Here is a 20,045-nt window from a genome sequence, read left to right as displayed (position 1 = left end):
AACCTGGGATGGATTGCAAGTACTTTGGAGGACAGGTCTGGAATTGAAAAGAAACTTTAATTGGAGAAGAAGTCTGAACAGGATCTTGGCATTATAGTGGATCACAAATTGAAAGAGTCAGTGTGGTGCAGCTGCAAAAAAGGCTAATATTCTGGGATGTGTTAAAGGAGTGTTGTACGTATGACACGAAAGGTAATTGTCCCTCTCTACTCAGCACTGGTGAGGCCTCAGCTGGAATAGCAGCTCTGGGCATCACACTTTAGAAGAGATGTGGACAAATTGGAGAGAGTCCAGAGGAGAGCAACAAAAGTGATAAAAGATTTAGAAAACCTGACCTATGAAGAAAGGTTAAAAAAAATCTAGGCATGTTCAATCTTGAGAAAAGAAAACTGAGTGGGGGGGGGAAACCTGATAACAGTTTTCAAATATGTTCATAGCGGTTACAAAGAGGACTCATCAATTGTTCTCCATGTCCACTGAAGATAGAACAAGTAGTAATGAGCGTAATCTACATGGAAAGATTTAGAGCAGCTATCAAGAAAAGCTTTCTAACTAACTGTAAGGATAGGCATGCTCTGGAATAGGCTTCTAATGGAGCTTGTGGAATCCCCATCACTGGAAGTTTTTAAGAACAGGTTGGAAAACACCAGTCAGGGATGGTCTAGGTTTACTTGGTTTTGCCCCAGCACAGGATGCTGGACTTGATGACTTCTTGAGGTCCCTTCTAGCCCTACATTTTTATGAAAACGTCATTATGGCTAGTACTCACATTTCTAAGGTGCTTAGTTGGAGGATTCCAACTAAACCTCCTGGAGAAACTCTAGTGTAGCTGCAATCAGCAAAACTTGGGGATTATTATTATAACACAATAGCTAGTAAGAGTTCAGGGCCCCATTGTGCTGGGTTCTACACAAATAACAAGGGTAGTCCCTACCTCAAAGAGCTTGCTGGTTCCCTTAACACTGGAAACATAAATTGGATCTGATCAATGAATGAAATAGCCTTAAGTTCTGTCTGGAGACAAAACTGCATCCAAAGCTAATGGAGAATCCATGCTTCTTTTCTCATACCCATGCTATTAGCTGTAGGTGTTCCTGGTCTGAAATAAGGAGTTACTGCTTCAAGAGGTCTGGAGATTCCTGCAGGTACAAGGTGGGATTCTTGGCTGTCTAGCAAGTCCAAAGTACCGTCTGGGTCAGTGGAATACTAGGAGGACTTCAGCTGTCCCTTTCCCTCTTTTCTGTATCCTTTATGTGAATTGTCTTGAAAGATAGCAGATTCTTTTCTACCCAGGACATTATTTGCATTGCTAAGGACCTTTGATCTCTGGTTACTTTGGAAGGGATAAAAGACAGTCATGCCTCAATGATAGGAAGACTGCCTCCGAGTGCCATAATTGCCTACTCGTTAGTTTGTTGCACCTTCCACTGATACAACTGCTACTGGTCATTGCTATAGAGAAGGTACTGGACTCACTGGACCAGCATTCCGCTCCCCTAATGCCACATCTGTGAATTTTATGTTTTGGTGTTCTTTTTTAAAGAAACACTCTGATAGAAGTATCAAAATGAACTAAAAGGATGTGTATAATGAGATTTTGGAAATTTGTTGCCCAAGTATACTTGTTTCCATAGAAAATATGCAAGGGGGGAGAAATGAAAGTTGGGTTGTTTGTATTTACCTTCCCTTTTTCAGCATGTTGTTTGTATTTACCTGCCCACAAAAGGGCATTCAGATGTGATCTGAGAATGATATGTAATTTTGCATTGCATCATGTGTATGGCTCTATGAACTCAAGGAATTCCTGCAGGTGCATTTTAAGAACCCCACATGGGGATGAAAGCTGAAGCATGGCACAAGCACTCCTTACCATTGGAGATAACTGGCTACTGGGGATCACTCAAGAAATGATTGATGCAATGAAATTTGGGAGCTTTAAATCTTTACCATTATGGTAAAATTATAGTCACAGCTATGTCTGTTTTGACTTCTTGGTGAGCAATTGGAATCAAAAGCTCTCTTTGATTTTGAAGAACAGGTGGGTATAAATCCTTACAGCAGCTCTCAAGTTATGTCCTGTTTCTTTTGACCGGGTACTGATAAGCATGTTGTCTATGCATGGGCAATGTGCAACCTTGTGACTTGCTGGGACTACTCCCAGCCACTTGAGACAGGTGCAGAGAAGGAAGAGTCTAGTACAAAAATTGCAGGCTCTTATGCCAGAATGCTTTTTGTCTCTCTCTCATACTAAGAATCTTGTTGGTTTGAAGAAAAAATTAATCGAGATTTCCTTGGAGTCCTCTGTTCCAGATTTTTCCTTCCGCCAGAGGGATAGTCCCTTCATGGATATGCCTGAATTGTTACGCGGTCTTTGGCGGTGAGGGCTGAGGCCTTTTCAAATGTTTCACACCAACAACTCCTCACATGTAAGTATGGATGCATTAGACATCCATTTAGGATAAATATTCTTGAGTGTACCATTGTTTCCTTTTAGCCAAGTTAGAATCTATTGTTTGTCACAAATCACATCAAGGGTGTGACCAAGAGAAACCCAAGACAGCTGCCTCCCAACCAAGAATAAGGAACCACAAAGTAGGCTGTCCTTGCTAAATATGGGAGTGTCTACGAGCAGCTATGCTGCTGTAACAATGGAGCGTAGATACTTCTTAAATTGATGGAAGGGGTTTTTCCATTGACGTAAATAATCCACCTCTCCAAGCAGTGGTAGCTAGACGCAAGGAAAAATTCTTCAGCAACCTAGCCATATTTACACAAGGGATTAGGTCAGCTGAACTACAGTGCTTGTGGTGTGAATTTTTTTTACATCCCTGAGCGACAGAGATAGGGTCAATTTAAATATTAAGTGTAGACTGGGACTATATGAATAACATTTGGTCTGAAAGGCTATAAAGGAGGCTTTGACACTGGCATGTACTGTCATCACTGGGTCTTTTGGAAGGAAGTTACATTCTGAAGGGGACCATCTTTCACTGGGAATTACTGCTGCACCAGGATTAAGTTTGTTTTTATATGAACATTTTAGTTTAACATTTGGATTAATCAGATGTCCTCATTTGGATCTTATGACACCATCAAAAGGAGGCACTGATGGGAAAACATGTATCTAATAGTGCTTGAAAGGGAACATATAATGACTTTCTTGCAGGGCACTAACATCCTGTCCTAGAAAAGTCCCGTAGGATTTTGTGAGCAATAGTACTGCTTCCCCTGGTGTTTACGCAAGGGAGTTAATACACTATTCATCCAGTCCTGGGGACCACACAGAGAAGGGGTACTGGTACACACCTTGACTGTGGCAGTAGCTTGCTAGAGGTTCCCAGGAGAATGAAAGGCTACCTGCCCCGCCCCTTCCCCACAAAGGCTGGCTAGCACACAAGTAGTAGAGGAGCAACCTAATATCACATGAGGTTTTACTCAGTAGGTTAGAATCATTTTGATTCTATGAAAGAATTTCTCACTTACCTCACTGTAATCCCTTGAGGATGCAGCTTCATGGGGAGTGGAATCTTCATGTACCTGTTCTGGTCACAATCTTTCCTGAAGTGCTCCTAAGGCTTTAATGTGGAGCCAGCCTTTGGAGCAGGAAACCCCCTCATCTTTCAGAATCAGAGCCCTTTGCCCTACCGGAGTAAGGGTCTTTGGACTGAAAGCCAGACAAGCACAATCCCCATTAGACTACACCTGCAAGCTGAGGCAGGCTTGCACAGGAGTGAAGGCTTACAGAAGGGCAGTAACTGTCAGCTTGTCTACACTACCACTTAAGTCAATTTAACTTACATCGCTTAGGGGTGTGAAAAAGCCACTCCCCTAAGTGATGTAAGTTAGATTGACTTAAAGCGGTGTCTATACGTTATGTCAGGACATGCTCTCCCACCAACACAACGTCCGCCTCTCCTTGAGGTGGAGTAATTAAGCTGATTGGAGAGCGCTCTCCCATAGCACAGCGCACTTTAGTGCATCTATACAGCTGTGTGGATATAATGTGGTAGTGAAGACAAGCCCTTGGATACAAACACTGCAGGAGCCTCTGTATAGGAGAAAAGGTCCAGAACTCCCCAGGGGGAAAGAGGCCAAGGAGAAGGGGTTCAGTATCTTATTTTTCACTCCATGTGTTCAACAATACATTCACACAGCAGGAATTAGTAATTTCTTTTGCCTTTTTGGACCCAGAGTCTCTGGAGTTTGTAAGACTTACCTCCGAGTATCATGAGAATCTGGGGATTCATGTTGGGAGGAAGGAGAGCTGTATAGGAGCTCTGCTTCTTTCCAGAGAGAGTTGAGGACCCACTTCAGTTTCGGGGGGGGGGGGAGAGGAGGAGGAGAGTGTCCAGGTCCTTTAGTTTAAGGGGGATTCCCCTCTCCAGTCCAGGGAGGAGAGGGAACAGGGCCCCTAAGTTGGCTAGATAGATTTCTCATCTTCAGACTTTCCCCCTGAAACCTCAGAAGCTCCTGATCAGGCTTTTCTGTATTGGAGACTTGGCTCTTCAGGCTAGTGTGGAGACCTGACATGCTAGTCTGACTGAGCTCTGTATCCTGGCAGTGAGAGGTTTGGCTGGGAACATGCTAGTCATAATTCACTTTCTGTAGAGCTTGTAAATGTTGCCTCACATAGGGAATATGTCTCCAGGACATAAGGCTGAGATTTAAGCCAGGTGCTTGTAGGACAGCTTTGCACTGCCAGAGTGGGGATGGAGGAGTCTGAGAGAGAGGTTGTGCAGCACCACATCCATATAGTTGAAATCACCACATTTGCATTGGGTAGATAGCAGAGGAGAAGTCACGACTGCCCAAAACCAAATAAAAATCAAGGTTTTAAAACAAAATGGTCGGAAGAAATTAAGTGCCAATTTGTTCATCTACTGGAGGCAGAAAATCTGGTTGCCTGAGCTGAAGGGCACAGTATGGTCCTGGAGACTCCAGCAACAGCACTGGTCTACCTCTGAATTCCTTATGTGGGGTATTACCTCATTAGTAATGAATGAGGAGCAAAGCAACAGAATTGTAATATCTTGAGATTTCACATTTGGGTACTCCCCCATCTGTGGTTCAGAAAGAATCCAGCAAAAGAGTGGAGGATTTAAAGCTTTATTTGTAGAAACAGTGGACTGCATTAATAGCAGCAAGATTTGCATTGTATTTAAATTCAGCACTAATAATAGGTTAATATTTATTTACATTTAATATTTAAACCAAGACACGCTAAATACAGCTGCAATTTTAGAGCAGAAAGGACAGACACATACAAAAACAAAAAAATTAGACAGACTCAATAGTAAAAATGTCACGATTAATTATTTTGCTCAGACCACTCAGGTGGATTTAGTCCAATGGTGAATCAGAATTTCTTAATCTGATTGGCTGGAAGATTGGATTTGTCCAAGTCATCGAAGTATGGATGGTTCAAGGCCATTTTGCCAGAGATTCTTTTTGCAGGATCATAAATTAACATTTTCTGGGGATAAAAATAGTTTAGTTACTTATAAAGCATGGTTGAGCTTCATCTGCCAATACTTTAATAAAACAGAAAAAGGAGTTCTCCTATATGCAATGACTTCCAAGCTCACTTTGACTAAGAAGCTTCATTTAAAAGGTATTTCAACCTACATCTCAAATACAGCAATTCTTAGAACTTCAAAATATGAGACAAATGCATTCATTTGCCCTCTGGTTTAGTAACCAAGCCACTATGTTTGGTAGTTCACCTGTTTGCATTAGGCATGCTTTTAAAAGTAACTCTGGGTACCTCATGGCAGCCTTTGCCTTAGTTTTAGTTTCCTGATAGTGCAATTAACACCCTGCAGAATATCATCAAGTATTCCATGCTTTTTAAGAAGTGCGTGAAGAGGCACAATAGTTAATATTTGTTTCCCTAAATTCAGTATTCTTAAACATATGTGAAGTTGACAGTTTGACAGTCAATGTTTGCACTAATACATATAAAATAGTTTGTATTTGTGCATATGAGTGAGCAGTTAAACGTGAAACCCAGTTTGAGAGGTATGCAAGTGTGTTCAATGTAGATGGGGTTAAGTCAGATCAGGGATTTTTTGTAAACAGCTTAAAACGGCAAGATTTTGCTCCCACAGAACAAAGATGAAAGATTCAGCACAGATGTTACATACAGTGTATTATTAGTCTCCCCACACTTTTAGTACTCCTTAAACATAAGGAGAAAAGGAATCATTTTAGTTACTATGGCATTCAAGGGCCTTCTAGGCCACATAAGGAACCATTTATGTTAGATTAAAAACTTAAACTCAGCGGGACAACTCCATGGTATGTCAGTCCCAAAACTAAGACAAGCAGGGCATGGGTCTTTCCTTTGCTGTAACCTCTTTTCAGCTAAAAGGTATGCTTTTGATAGGGAACTCCCAGAGGTCCACCTACCTCTTCCCTCCAAATCCTCCCGACTTCCCTCTCTCTCTCTCTCTCTCTCCAAGTTACCAAGGAAGACAAGGAGCATTGCCTCAAAAGAGCCAATTCAGATTCTGGAAGGTGGGCAGAGGGATAATTGAGGATCAAGGTACCCACTACAAAATAGCAAGTCCTTGAATATTTTTAAAATGTAATCATTGTCTCTACTGGGAGGTCTCCCACTTTGAATTTCCAAGCCCTGAACTTCATTTGGCTAAACAGTTCTATAAAATAGAAAAGTAAATATTGCTTCTGGCTTTAGAACTTGTGTATCACGTTTTAGTCCTAAATAACATGTTACAGCTCAGTTACATCCCTGAAAAATAGGGTTTTCTAATGAACACTCACAACCTATATTAGTTAATTATGGGAGTTGATGTACTTATGGGAAAAGCATCTACAGTAGAACCTCAGAGTTACAGACACCTTGGGAACAGAGGTTGTTCATAACTCTGAAACATTTGTAACTGAACAAAACTTTATGGTTGTTCTTTCAAAAGTTTACAACTGAACATTGACTTAATACAGCTTTGAAACTTTACTATGCAGAAGAAAAATGCTGCTTTTATCCAGGTTAATTTAAATGAAACAAGTACAGAAATAGTTTCCTTACCTTGTCAAGTCTTTTTTTAATCTCGTCTTTATTTAGTAGTTTACATTTAACACAGTACTGTACTGTATTTGCTTGTTTTAGGGGGGAAGGGGTGGAGGTTGTCTCTGCTCCTGCCCGACTGCGTACTTCTGGTTCCAAATGAGATGTGGGGTTGACTGGTCATTTTGTAACTCTGAGGTTCAACTGCATGTAGCACTACTATTAAATCTATAAGTTAGCTACCAGAAAGCCTTACAAGCCTTGAAGTGCTGACTGCCCAAATATGTAACTCAGATATGAAAGCCATATTGGAAGGCACTGCCAGTTAACCTCTGAGATACAGGAACCTCTCAGACAATTTTACACTCTGTGCTGCTATCTGTCAAGTAGAATCGTCCTGTCTGTTGAGTTTTGACCAGTGATTGTTAAGAAATTTAACTGTCTTTTTTGTGTAACTTTAATTGATGAAAAATTTGCTTTTGTCCTGTATGACTCCAAACTTAGACAATTTTGCTTTATTAGATATCATTAGCATATCCTTTTTACTTCTTATAAGGGAAGTTGAATATGATCAGGGAAGTGATTAAGAATAGAAACATTTCCATCTTCATATCCTAGTTTAATGTATGGCTTTATCTTAGCAAGCTACATTTTGCAGATATGAGTGCCTGAAATCTGAGCTAAATTTGGATTTCAGATTCTTTATCTATTGACACTGTTGGTTGACTTATGAAATGGAGAACACTGTTGGATTTTTTGTTAACAAAATTCTCCACTGTGAAATACGTGTCCTTTAGTCTTGACACACAAGGTAGTGAGGGAGCCAGCTCAATAGGCATTTTATAAATCTGCACAAGTATATGTACACAAATTATGTAACAAAAAAAGTTTCTGCTTTATGATGTGTTTTAGATTATCACGTATTAAAGATTGTTGACAGTGACAAAGTATTGGTTTGTGCCCTATTTTGCTTCCTTATGCTAGCGCACAGGTTCAACCTTTTTTGACTCATGACCCCCCAAACTTTTTCTTCTTTTAGACTTGGAGCTTTCCTCCCCCTGTGTGATTGGGACTTTCCAGTGTAATCTAGATGGAACTGGGGCCATCAATACTTTAATTCCAATCAAGGGGTTTGTGTTTTAAAGACAATTAGTGCTTTGATGCTGTTGTCTAACTGTGTATAGGCAAGGAAACCTTTTAACACATACATTAATATCCACAAAGTTTTCAGGGCAGTATTTTTCAATCCCAGCATCGAAGAGTCTGCAACCCCATGCGCCAGGTCACAACAACACTCACTCAAATTTAGCCTGGCCACCCCTCCGTTATTATATGTTCTGCTTGTTTTACCTTAGAAGTCTGGGTACTCTTTAAGCTGGAAGACTGATAACTGCAGAACTAGTTAAATACTGATCACACAAGAGAGGGATTTTTAAAAACTCTATTATTAGTGAGATTACAGAGAAAGGAAGACCTTGTTAAAGATTCATCACTCTTACTCTTTCATTTAATGTTTTTGTGGTCACAGGTCATCCTAAAAAAAGTGAGGGAAGACCAAGGCCTTCATATCAACTTAAGCTGCACTGGTGAAGCGAATCTACAGTAGGGATTTTACACACTACCACTGCCAAGTGCTGTGTTGTTCCACAGAGGTATTGAGATCAGTGTCTCAAGATTCAGGAAAAAGTTGGCACTTTTTCCCCCACACCCCACATTTGAAATGCAGGTCTTCCCTCCCTTCTTTGTTAGAGGGCCACAGAAAAATCCCAGGCTATGAATAGTTACATCACACAGGGCTGCAACCTGAGCTGCAGCCTTTCATCCCCACTAAGAGAATAAAGGATGCCAAGTCTAAGGCTGTCCAAGAATCCTAGGTTACATCATTATTGATTTCTAAAGATTTTGCTAAGGCCCTCCAAAGAGGCAAATGAAAACCTGATATTTTCCATATGAAAAAGTAGAAAAAGGCAGGATTCTCCCCCCCGCCCCAAATTTAATCCAGTGTTTTACAGATTGTAAAGAGTAGGGGAAGGGTTGGGCTTGCAATTCTAAGTATGACAAACTGAGGAACTGGTTTTGAAATGTACAAATGGTTTTGAAGTTTCCTTAAAAACAAAACAAAAAAAAAAAACCAAACGACAATTCCAGCAGTACAATTCCACAAACCAAACATTGGTTCAATATAACTTTAAAAGCGCCAGATACATCGCTAACACACCTGATTACCATCCAAGTAATGACCAGAGTGGCCCCAGCTTACTTTGCAAGATCGAAACACAAGATGGCTATGAATTCCTCTTGTTGTGTATTGTGTAAAGAGCTGAACAAGTCCAACCATGGCAGAGAAGCTGAATCTTTTGGCCCAGAGGTAAGAGTGCAAACAAAACACTCAATAGATCTTATTCAAAAAAGTCCAAGCTAAAGGATGACTCAGGATAAATAGAATGCTATAACAAACTATAATTTGGCCAAGAAACTAGGAATTCAATGTACAGCCCGGAAGAGCCATGTAGTCTTCAATGACAAGTATTTAAAACTTCAGGTTTAAGTTGCCTCTCTGACTCACTAATATAAAACAAGCTCTGGCTGCCCTCTTGCTTACCTATAGCTATGAAGGTGAGATCAAGTGATTATTCTAATGGTCCAGAGACCAAAGTTTGCTATCCATCAAGGAAGTAGAATAGATAAATATGCTAATTAGGCACAGTTTCTAAACTCCCAGCAAGCTGCCTGCATGGCCTTTACTATTGCAGAATTTAAGCACCTTTGCATCATAGTTATACCAAGATGGATTAAGTTGGTTTTAGATACCTTAGAAGACACCAGGTACTTTTAACCCCCAATAGCCTCCTTGAGAAGATACTTAGAAGAAAAGGCCACTTACAGAGAGTAAATCTAGTCCATCTTCATCTAGGTTTTTGACATGAGACGCCAGACTGCCAGGTTTCCACTTGGGGAATGTGTTCTTATAGTCTTGCAAGGATTCCACTTCGGGCCATACCTCATTGTTGGGTGTCCCTAAAGCTCTACAAAAGAATAAGCAAAGAGCTGATAATTTATATTCGAGCAATTGTATTAGAATGTTATGCAGAGTATAGCTTCATAAAGCATTCTTTGCATTACTATGTATTTAGCAAAAATTTTGTCTTAAATACCTGAAGATTCTGAAGAGTTGATCAATTTCAGAGTCTCCATGAAAGAGTGGTTTCTTAGTTGCTATTTCAGCAAATATGGTACCTATGCTCCAGATATCTACAGGAGTTGAGTAACGAGCAGATCCTAGCAACACCTCTGGAGATCTGTACCACAGTGTCACTACCTATTGCACAAGGAAATTCTTATTTGTAATTTATAGTTGCATTAAATCTTCTAGCTGGTTGTATAAAAGTATGGCTCTTCATCTTCCAGTGGGAAAATTGTTCCAAATACATTAATTCTTTTAATAAAATATAACCGGAACTGTTGCCAACTAAACTACTACAAGTGGAACCTATTGATTTATTTGGAATAGCACTATCTGCAGTAATTACACCCTGCTCTCTTTGAGGAGTGGATATATTTGTATGTTTATCAGCCAGGAACAAACAAATTTAACTATTTTTGTTAGCATTTTGACAGAAAGTCACACTCTGTATGTTTGTTATGATCCACGGCAGAACTCCCATTGATTCCAATGGGAGATTTTTTAGATGATGTAGTTCAGAGCACCTCAGGGTAAGTGGAAATAATAAACTTGAGAAAGTCAGTTTAAAAGTTATAAGTACCACCTACTTACTTGAGGTTCATCCCTCAACCTACCATTTTATTACAACCACACTGTTGTTACGCTTATCAAAACGTGTCTATCAGAGTAAGAGAGAAATGACTACAGTGAAGCTGCCACTGTCAAATGCACAAATTGAAATGGAAAAAGTAGTCTCACTGCTATAGTCATCTTTTTGAAATGTAATTTTAAGATAAAGTTTTCAGAATAATTCTTTTCTTAGTAGACAGTATCCTTTTAGCTACTTCATATTAGCAGTTAGCATTTTGTCAAAGAAGCTATTAATGAAGAGAGAGTAACTGGAATGTGAGTTATTTATTATACGCATTATCATAGTGCCTACAAACCCTCGTTGTGTCACTTATGGAAAAAAACACTGCAATTCACTTACTTCATGTGTATATACCCGGACAGGGATCCCAAAGGCTCTTGCCAGTCCAAAATCTGCTAATTTAATTACTCCTTTATCATCTATTAACAAGTTTTGAGGCTTTAAGTCTCTGTGCAGAACCCTTCTTGAATGACAGAATACAATACCTTGCAGGATTTGGTACAGGTAACTCTGCAGGAGTGAAATAAGAGAAGGGAAAAAAATAAAATTAGCTTTACTGCAAACTACTGTTCTGCATCATGTGGCACTATTTGCTTATGTCAGATCTGCCACTCGAGTTGACATACTATAGAAATGGTCAGCTAAGAGCCATAACGTTGCAAACAGTGAGTAAACTTTACACAATTCTCTTCATGAAGGCAACACTGTTATGATTAATGCAAAAAAGATATGTAACAGTTGTCCATTATTCAAATGCTTGCGTTAGAACTAAGTCATTTTTAGGTTTTGAAATACATCTAAAAAAATTTGAGGGTGCACTAGACAAAGAATGTCAGATTTAAGATTCAGGTGGTCCACTCCTTAATGATACCAGCAAATTGTTCCCAAGTCTCCCCTCCTTAGGGGTGAAAGGAAAGAAACATCAAAAGTAGTCATGCAGTTTGAAGTATTATTTAAAAAACAAACAAACAAACAAAACAGATAATGTTTCCAGCATGGCAGATTTCACAGTTTGCTCTTTCCATATATATCTTTAAAATACAAGATGAAGTTTATAGTGACACTGATAGTTACTATATTGACTCCTTACCTTAACAAGCATGGAATCTACATACTGGCCAGATGGAATAGAGTCCAAATATTTTTTGAGATCCATAGAAAGGAATTCAAAGATGAGGTACAGTCTTGAATCTTGCATAAGCACATCCTGAAGACTAATGAAAAATATATCTATGATACATTAACTCAATACTACACCTCCCCTGAAAGCCTTACACAGATGCAAGCGGACATTACTGCTCAAGCACTTTTCCAAGAATCTCAGAGCTTAGAATTGCTTAGCACTTTCCTAGCTGAGGCTATTCCTCCACATTGTCACAAAGTCACTGGTTTTCTCTTGGCTTTCATCTGAGCTGGCATGAGTCAAGGTTATTTAGCCTCTCAGCAGTATGGTCAAGCAATGAGATTCAGTGCAATTTGAGAGATCAGGCACATGTGAAGTTATTAATGAAACTGGTAGTGCCAGGCCAACATGAAACTAAGAATTCAATCTTCTAGGCAGGAGGGAACAGTGCTCTATCATCATCCAGAAAAAGATTCTGGGAAGCAGATACACTCAAAAAAAGGACAGGGCTCTCTTTTTAAAAATGGCAAACAAGGTACTAGTGAAACTTTTGAAAATAAGTAAAGGCCCTATTCTAACTTCCACTGAAGACAATTACTTCCATAGGGGTTTGATCAGTGCCTAAATAACTATATTATGGGCCCAATCTCAGTGAGCTCTACATAAGCAGACTCCTATTTCAGTGGTACTCCATGTGAGAGAAGTGGTCTACATGTGGACAGCTCAGTGAAAGATTGGAACCTAAAATAGGACTTGTAATTTAGCGGTTTTTATGGTCCCCTTCCAAATAAGAAAACAAGATGTGGATTGTGATTTGAACCTACACACAAGACAAAGACATCTTTAATCTTAACTGGTGAGCATCTCTATCAACTAAAGCCCCAGTTAAGCCAAATAGGATCTGAATATCCGATGAAGAATAAGTGAATATTTTAGAGGCAAAATATATTAAATGGTTTTCTAAGGTCAAGCAATTCTACTATAAATTCAAAGATTTCCAATACCCCAAATTTTAATTACAGCTCTCAGATTTATACCAATTATGAAAGTGCACTATCAAACAGCTATATATTTTAAAATATCAGCCGCAAAAACAAAGCAAACCCTTCAGACAGCCAGGACTCAAGCAAAACCATGTTAGTGATCAGTCACTCGGGTCAGGTAAGTTACTTGCAGTTTTGAAGTATCAGGAGATCTTCATGGCTCACTGCATAACACAGCATAAACTGATTCCAGAAGGGAGCCATACAATCGTAGAAATGTAGGGCTGGGACCTCAAAAGTTCATCTAGTTCAGCACTTTGCACTGAAGCAGGACCAAACACCCTGACAGGTGTTTGTCTAACCTATTCTTAAAAACCTCCAATGATGAGGATTCCATGGTCGCCCTTGGATGTGTATTCCATACTATACTAATAGTCATAAAAGTTTTTCCTAATACCGAACCTAAATCTCCCTTGATGAAGATTAAGGCAATTACTTCTTGTCCTACTTTCAGTAGACATGGAGAACAATTTATCACTATCATGTTTGTAACAACCCTGATCATATTTGAAGATTTATCAGGTTCCTACTCAGTTTCCCCCCCCCCACTCCCCTCAAGAAAAAGAAAAAAAGCCTAATTTTAACTTTTCCTCATAGGTCAGATTTTGTAAACCTTTTATAATTTCTGTTGCTCTCCTCTAGACTCTCTCCAGTTTGTCCACATCCTTCCTTAAATGTGGCACCAAGAACTGGACACAATATTCCAGCTGAGGCCTCCCCAGTGCCAAGTAAAGCAGGACAATTACGTCCTGTGTCTTACATATGACACTCCTGTTAATACACCCCAGAATATTAGCCTGTTTTGCAACTGCATCATATTCAATCTGTGATCCACTATAACCCCCAAATCCCTGGCAGCAGTACTACCATTTAGCCAGTTATTCCCCGCTTTGTAGTTGTGCATTTGATTTTTCCTTCTTAAGTGAAATATTTTACACTTGTCTATAATGAATTTTATCTTCTGACATCCCTTTCTATTTAGCTGGAAAAGGGATAGCTATGCTGTACAGATTCCAAAGTGACAAATGAGAATCTTGGAAGATTCCCAAAGTGGTGGGTGGAGGAGGGAGTGGGAAGAAGAGCAGAAAGACACTAAGTAATAAGGATGTGCAGAGAAAAAAGTCATTATCTGGGGCTGTACAGAAGATTTGTAGCTATGAGAAATTCAGTCTGAAGCAAAAGCAAGGCCCTACTCTTTCACTGGAGAGTATTTAATAATCAGATTTGACATGAGAGGAGAGAGAGAGCCCTTCCCAATAGAGAAATTGGCTTAAATCTGAGAATATTGCATGCATACCAGACTATATTGGGATGGTGTAGCTCTTTTAGTAAAGAAATTTCTCTGATTGCTGTACTGGGAACACCTTCTTCCTCACTTTCTAGTCGAATTTTCTTCATGGCAACCACCTGGCCTGTGGATTTGTGTCGACCCTTATACACAACACCATAGGTACCTGACCACACACACACACAAAACAAAACAAAACAAAAAAAAGTTGGCACACACTAAACCACACTGTGAACTTTTAAGAACAGATCAAGTCATGTGTAGTCATTTCAGATGAAATAAGGCTTTGTTCTACATAAAGAATCACTGCAATGAAACCAGACACTTCAATCTGGATAAGGTTAGTATTTCATTTTCTGTATCTATGCTATAAGTGATGTTTTATGTGCTGCATGCCAGAAGTGGATAGTGCCATTAATGGCCAGAAAAGGTGTGTTTTTGGCAGCTGGGAAAGACCAATTAAAACTTTGGGATTACTTCCACAAATCAAATTCTGAGCCATATAGAGAGTGTCTGAATTTTGAGGAAGCTAGTTTTGTTTTAAACTGGGATTTTTGTACCTTTGTTCCCGATAAAGTTAGCTTTGTTATGCTAAAATGAAAGGTGTACAAAGAGATATTGTTAAAAGGTGGCCTGTTTTCATACTTTTTAAATTGGAGCTGATACACAAGATTGAAATTCTTTAACAGGAAAACAAACCGATATTTTTAAAAGATCTTTGCATATATGCTTATGTAATACTTCAGAAGGCTCATAACTTCATACAGTACAGTATGTAAGTATTTTACAACAGTGATTTCCCATAACAAGCAGATTTACAAAAGTGAATAGACTCTAGGTTTAGCCATTCTCTCTCATAAGGCCAGAGACAATTTGTTGCAAAGTCTCATTAGGCCAAAGAACTTAGTGCAAAATCTCAAGTCAACATAAAATCTGGAGTTTATGGAAAGACAGTATATAATCTGCTTAAACTAAAGCACAAAGAATGTGGATAATACCTGCACAGAGGAACTCAATACGCAGCACAAAAGTGACCTCCTTCCACAGCAATGTGCTATTGTGTGTGCGTTACAATAGACTAACATTACTTCTGCACAGCAGTGCCATTGACTTAGCATCTTCACAGTTAAATGAAAGGTATCAGATCATACCACTTCCACGGGCAGGATGTAGTCCAGGGGCAGGATGTACCAGAAACTGATACTACTCCTCTTCTACATGTGCCCCCAGAAGAGAATGTAAACAGGACACAACTGCTTTTATGCCACAGCACAATCTGTGGCCCAACCAATGCATCACATTTTAAGGGAGCCAAAAGGTCTTGAACTGTATAGGGGCAGACCTCAAAGCCTACAGTCTGTTCTCCTCCCACTCTTCTCAGGGTTAGGGGTGGAATACAATCTGAGATGTGCACAGATAATCCTCAACATGAATGCAGGCAACTGACACCACAGGTAGAAGATTGCACTTACTCCATTGGCACCATACAAAGATGCTTGAATGCACTTGTGCACTCATTTATTTTGATGAGCCACAGATTCATCTGGTCAGATCTTACTTTGTGGCTCTGTACAGATTCATCCAGGAGCTTAAGTGTACTAAGACATGATATAGCTCCAGAATAAGCTTTCTTCAGTATCTAACAAATTGATAAGTAAAATTACATAGTGGAAAGGATCATCGATCAAGTGTTACTCACCTTCACCAATCTTCTCTATCTTTGTGTAGTCATCCATTGCTATTTGTTAGGATTGCCTTGAAATGAGTGGGGGAAGGGAGGGGAGAGACAACAAAACCAGAGGTAAGTGGTTGCTATCCTAAAAGCAGAATACAAAGGAGCCATTGAATATATGGCTGGTCCCTGGACACCAATATATATTATATAGTGAGACATTAGATTAGTTTGGGAAGGTTCTGAATGTGCACATAAGCTTTGTATCCTGCTTAAACTTGGATTCATCCAACTCAGTTATGACAAAGTAGCAGGGAAGACATTTCCCTTACTATTCACTCCTCCACCTCCATGACAAAGCAAAAAACCCCCAAAACAGCGTTTATTGAGGGTTCCAACCACTCATAACAGTGTAAGACTTTAGGATAGGCGGTGGAGGTGCATAACAGGGACGCAGTGATCGTGAGACAAGAAGTTACTGTTAAACAACTATAGTTCTTGCGTGTTGCCTCTGCATATTCATACTTGAGAGCTGTGAGTTTGGAATTTTCTAGCTGTGTCCACTGGGGTCTGTCACCCTTCCTCTCACATCATGGTCAGAAGATATAAATGGAAGAGTGGCCCGCAATTGCCCCTTAGTTTCTTTTGATTGCTGACATGAGGACAGGCTTACACCACAAGTGGAAATAGGCAGAGACCCCTCATAGAAGAAAAATTGCATTTTTTGGTATGTAAATAGTTGGGGGTGGGAAATAGAAAAAAATTGACAAAGTATAATGTCTTTTTGCTTCACATTTGACAGCACTTTGCAGTACTATCACGAAGGGCAGTGAAATGGTTGGACACCAGCAGGAGGAACAAACAATGAACAGAGAGGAGGCAGGAACCTTAACAGTAGGGAGGAGAGCAAAACATTTTGGCAGTGAAGAGGGAATAATGGGAAGCATAAGAGAGGCTGCCCCAAGAGTAAAAAGAAAGGGAATACTTGTGGCACCTTAGAGACTAACCAATTTATTTGAGCATAAGCTTTTGTGAACTATCGGATGCACCCCAAGAGTGCTCCCCACCATGTACCCACCCAAAGATCCTGCTTCCTTTGCACCAAGGTCATCAAATTCACTCACAGTAAAGAACTTGTACTTTATACTTTAATAGTCTGACATTTAATCAATAGAGATATATGAATATTTTCTCTAATACACAGTAAAGAGGGGCCCTGAACATATTTGCATTGATAAGAAAAGTCACAATAGTAAAAACCTCAAGCACCACTACTGTCCTAGACTAAGGTGAAGGTAGAGGAGGAAGATTCTTAGGGACAAGGATACGGGGAGAAGTTTAAACACATGATGGAGATGTCATACATAATTTTCTGTACAACTTCTCAATCCATTTCATGTGACACTGCTAACCAGAGACATTAAGTTTGGAAAGAATTTAATGTATCATTATTGGCATTTACCTGATTTACTTTGATACAATTTGATAAAGAAGTAAACAGTTAAATCTGTAGATGGGGAAGGGAGGAAAGGGAAGGAGAATCAGGCCCATGGGTGAGTACTGTTCAAACAACTTTACTATAACAATGAAGATTGTTTTCAAACTGATGTGGTAATAGTACACCCTTAACACAAGTTATTTCAAGGGCTCACAAAATAAATCTCTACATAGTTTGACAGGCTCATTCTCTGAAGTCTTCTAGAGGAAGAAACTTTTTTTCTTAAAGAATGTCTTGGGGGTGGCTATGAGGTTGGTAACCTGATCGCCCAACATTTTAATTCGGGTTTAAAAAGGGGGTGGGGAGGTGGGGTAGAAGAGTTAAAAAAATAAGTAATTCTGCCCAAAGACAATTTTACTACAAACATATGAGAACACAGTAAAAGAAAAACTCTTTGGGGCAGAGGCCTTTCCATCATGTGTCTATGTGCCATGAATTCCTACAGTGTTTTCATACAAAGTTATCACATTAACATTCATATAGTGTTTTAAAATAATGTTACCAGTTAGATTATGAAAACTGAAAGTGTTTTAAGATGCAGTATCAACCTGACAGTTTAAAGCAGTCATTCAGATACTATTCCTGCTCAGGAATCCCAATGTGGTTTATGGTTTTATTTACATTTTCCTAATTTAACTCTTGCTCTTCTGTGCTGTTGTATTAGAAAAAACACACCACGCACAGGAAGCTTTCTATGAGCAGGGAAAGAGTGAAGCTGACTATAAACAAATGCTCAAAGAAGACAAACTAAAGTATTTCCCCTTTCTAATCTCTGTCAATTAACATTATTTGGTCATTACTTTTTATCTACTAGCAGTGAGTTCAGACAGAAGTGTGTTAGTTTTAGGGTGCTCCACTTAGTGTCTGGTATATTTGTCAGCGATTGTGGTGTTTGTTTACCTTCGCATGGTATGAGCTAGAAAGCTTAATTTTTTGTTAAAATTTCCGGGCCTCGTTGGCCGGATGTGGTTACAAGTAAGGCCAGGGATTTAGCATCTTTCAAAAGAACAAGTGGATTTTAAAATTTTAAACACACTCCTCCTGCTACACTCCGTTAATATGGGTGCATTTAATATATGAAACGGACGTGCAATTTGCTCCTATTCTTAGCAACAGTTGCCTCTGCCATTAGCCCTGGGAAGGCAACATGTAACTGAGCAAGAGCCGGGCGCTGGAGCGCCGCACGGCAGAGATACAGGAGGCGTGAAATGAAACAGGAGGACCCAGCGGCTGCCCTTGCCAGACAGCTGCCATCGCCCCAGGGGCCGCCGCCGGCTCCTTCGCTGCTTGGCTCTGAACGCACGGAAACAAACAGAGGCGATGCCCTGGCGCGGCCCAGCGCCAGCCACCCGGTCTCCGGCCTGCCATCCTGCCGGTGGGGGCCGGGGAGAGAGGGGCCCTTTCCTCCCCCACTGCCCACCCCCCGCTCAGGACGGGGGGACCGATCCCCCGGACTCCTGCCCAGGAGCCGGCTCAAGCCCCCTCTGCCCAGGCAAGTCACCAGGCGGAGAGGCGCCCTGCCTCCTAAACAGCCCCCGGTACAAGCCCCCCCGCACCTCGCCGGCCTGGGCCTGGGCCCGGCCCGGCCCCGCGCCTCACCTCGCCTCGCCTCGCCTCACCCCGCGGGCCCGGGCTCGAGCAGCAGCGGCACGGTCGGTCGGTCGGTCGGTCGATCACTCACCTCCCTCCCTTGCTGCAAGAACAGCCCCCACACACCGAGCCACGGCAAGAGGACGCTGCAAGCGCCGCTGTGGGGCCGATTCGAACTAACCGCGCGAAGCCGCCCCCGCTCCACCAATAGCGTCGCGCCGAGATATTCAAAGCGGCCAATCAGCAGGCACGCCTGGGCAGGCGCCAAACACAAGCTGAAAGGCGGTCTTCGCGGAGAAGCGCGGCCGGGCTCGTCAACCTGCAAATGCTTTTGAGCGTCCCACTGATTTCTAATACGAAGGCAAGGAGCAGGTATTGTAATGTGGGCGGGTCCTTTCAAAACTCAAGAAAGTCTTACTGGTACTTCTACCAGCACTTACAGGTGCCAAGGCTCCTTGCTTTGGGCTTTATTTAAAGAGAGTCTTTAAAGTCTGCCCCTCCTGCGATGAAGGATTTTCCTGGGTGTTTCAGTGAAACATCATCAATTTGCCTCAGACTTTTTGTACTTTGTGTGAATGATCACAGCACCTCCACATCAGTCATAGGCCAGATAAATGCAACAAACTAGTAATGGAGATGCCAGCTATATTCCCTAGACCCCCTCCTCTTTCATGCTCATCAGTGCAGGATCTGACACCTCCCAATCAGTTATCTTTGCAGCACCCCTAAAGTAGGACAATATTGTCACTCAGTAAAATGGTTTCAGACTGTTTAGGCTGATGCACCCATCTATGTACTTTTCATGAGACCATCCTTTGGCACATAGAACCATAAGGTCAGAAGGGGCTGCAAGGGTCATCATGCTGTAAGATGCTTAGGGAGATTAGAAAGGCTACAAAAACAGAAAACGCAATAATAATGGTGGATTTCAACTATCTCCATATTGTCTGGGAACATGAGACCTCAGGACAGGATGCAGTGATAAAATT

The 20,045-nt window shown here is 40.8% G+C and overlaps 1 protein-coding gene across 3 annotated transcripts; it reads right to left on the bottom strand.

The window, feature by feature from the left end:
* Positions 1 to 5,184: 5,184 nt before the first annotated feature.
* CDK1 (cyclin dependent kinase 1) lies at positions 5,185 to 19,284 on the bottom strand. 3 transcript variants are annotated; one of them, XM_084633602.1, is made up of 8 exons: positions 19,066 to 19,233; positions 15,996 to 16,051; positions 14,306 to 14,462; positions 11,933 to 12,056; positions 11,182 to 11,352; positions 10,183 to 10,346; positions 9,912 to 10,053; positions 5,185 to 5,473 (listed from the first exon to the last, which is right to left on the bottom strand). In XM_084633602.1, the coding sequence occupies exons 2-8, from the start codon at positions 16,030 to 16,032 to the stop codon at positions 5,357 to 5,359; spliced, it is 912 nt and encodes a 303-aa protein (XP_084489728.1). In that variant the 5' UTR covers positions 16,033 to 16,051; positions 19,066 to 19,233; the 3' UTR covers positions 5,185 to 5,356. The 3 variants fall into 3 exon arrangements, with proteins under 3 accessions (XP_084489728.1, XP_084489730.1, XP_084489729.1); XM_084633604.1 differs by having other exon boundaries at positions 19,071 to 19,092; XM_084633603.1 differs by having other exon boundaries at positions 5,186 to 5,473; positions 19,148 to 19,284.
* Between the last annotated feature and the right edge of the window lie 761 nt (positions 19,285 to 20,045).

The sequence above is a fragment of the Lepidochelys olivacea genome (assembly GCF_965140295.1).
Source record: "Lepidochelys olivacea isolate rLepOli2 genome assembly, chromosome: 7".
Taxonomy (NCBI): domain Eukaryota; kingdom Metazoa; phylum Chordata; order Testudines; family Cheloniidae; genus Lepidochelys; species Lepidochelys olivacea.
Note: the sequence above shows the minus strand (reverse complement) of the source record. Positions and strands in the feature narration are given on the sequence as shown.

Bases quoted from the DNA above. Each gene is read 5' to 3' on its own strand.
- CDK1 (XM_084633603.1), bottom strand. From the start codon at position 16,032: ATGGATGACTACACAAAGATAGAGAAGATTGGTGAAG. The intron at 12,057-14,305 runs GTATGCATGCAA...ATTTTTCATTAG, and splicing joins CACCATCCCAATATAGTCTG to TCTTCAGGATGTGCTTATGC. The intron at 10,347-11,181 runs GTAAGTGAATTG...CTTGTGCAATAG, and splicing joins TCCGGGTATATACACATGAA to GTAGTGACACTGTGGTACAG.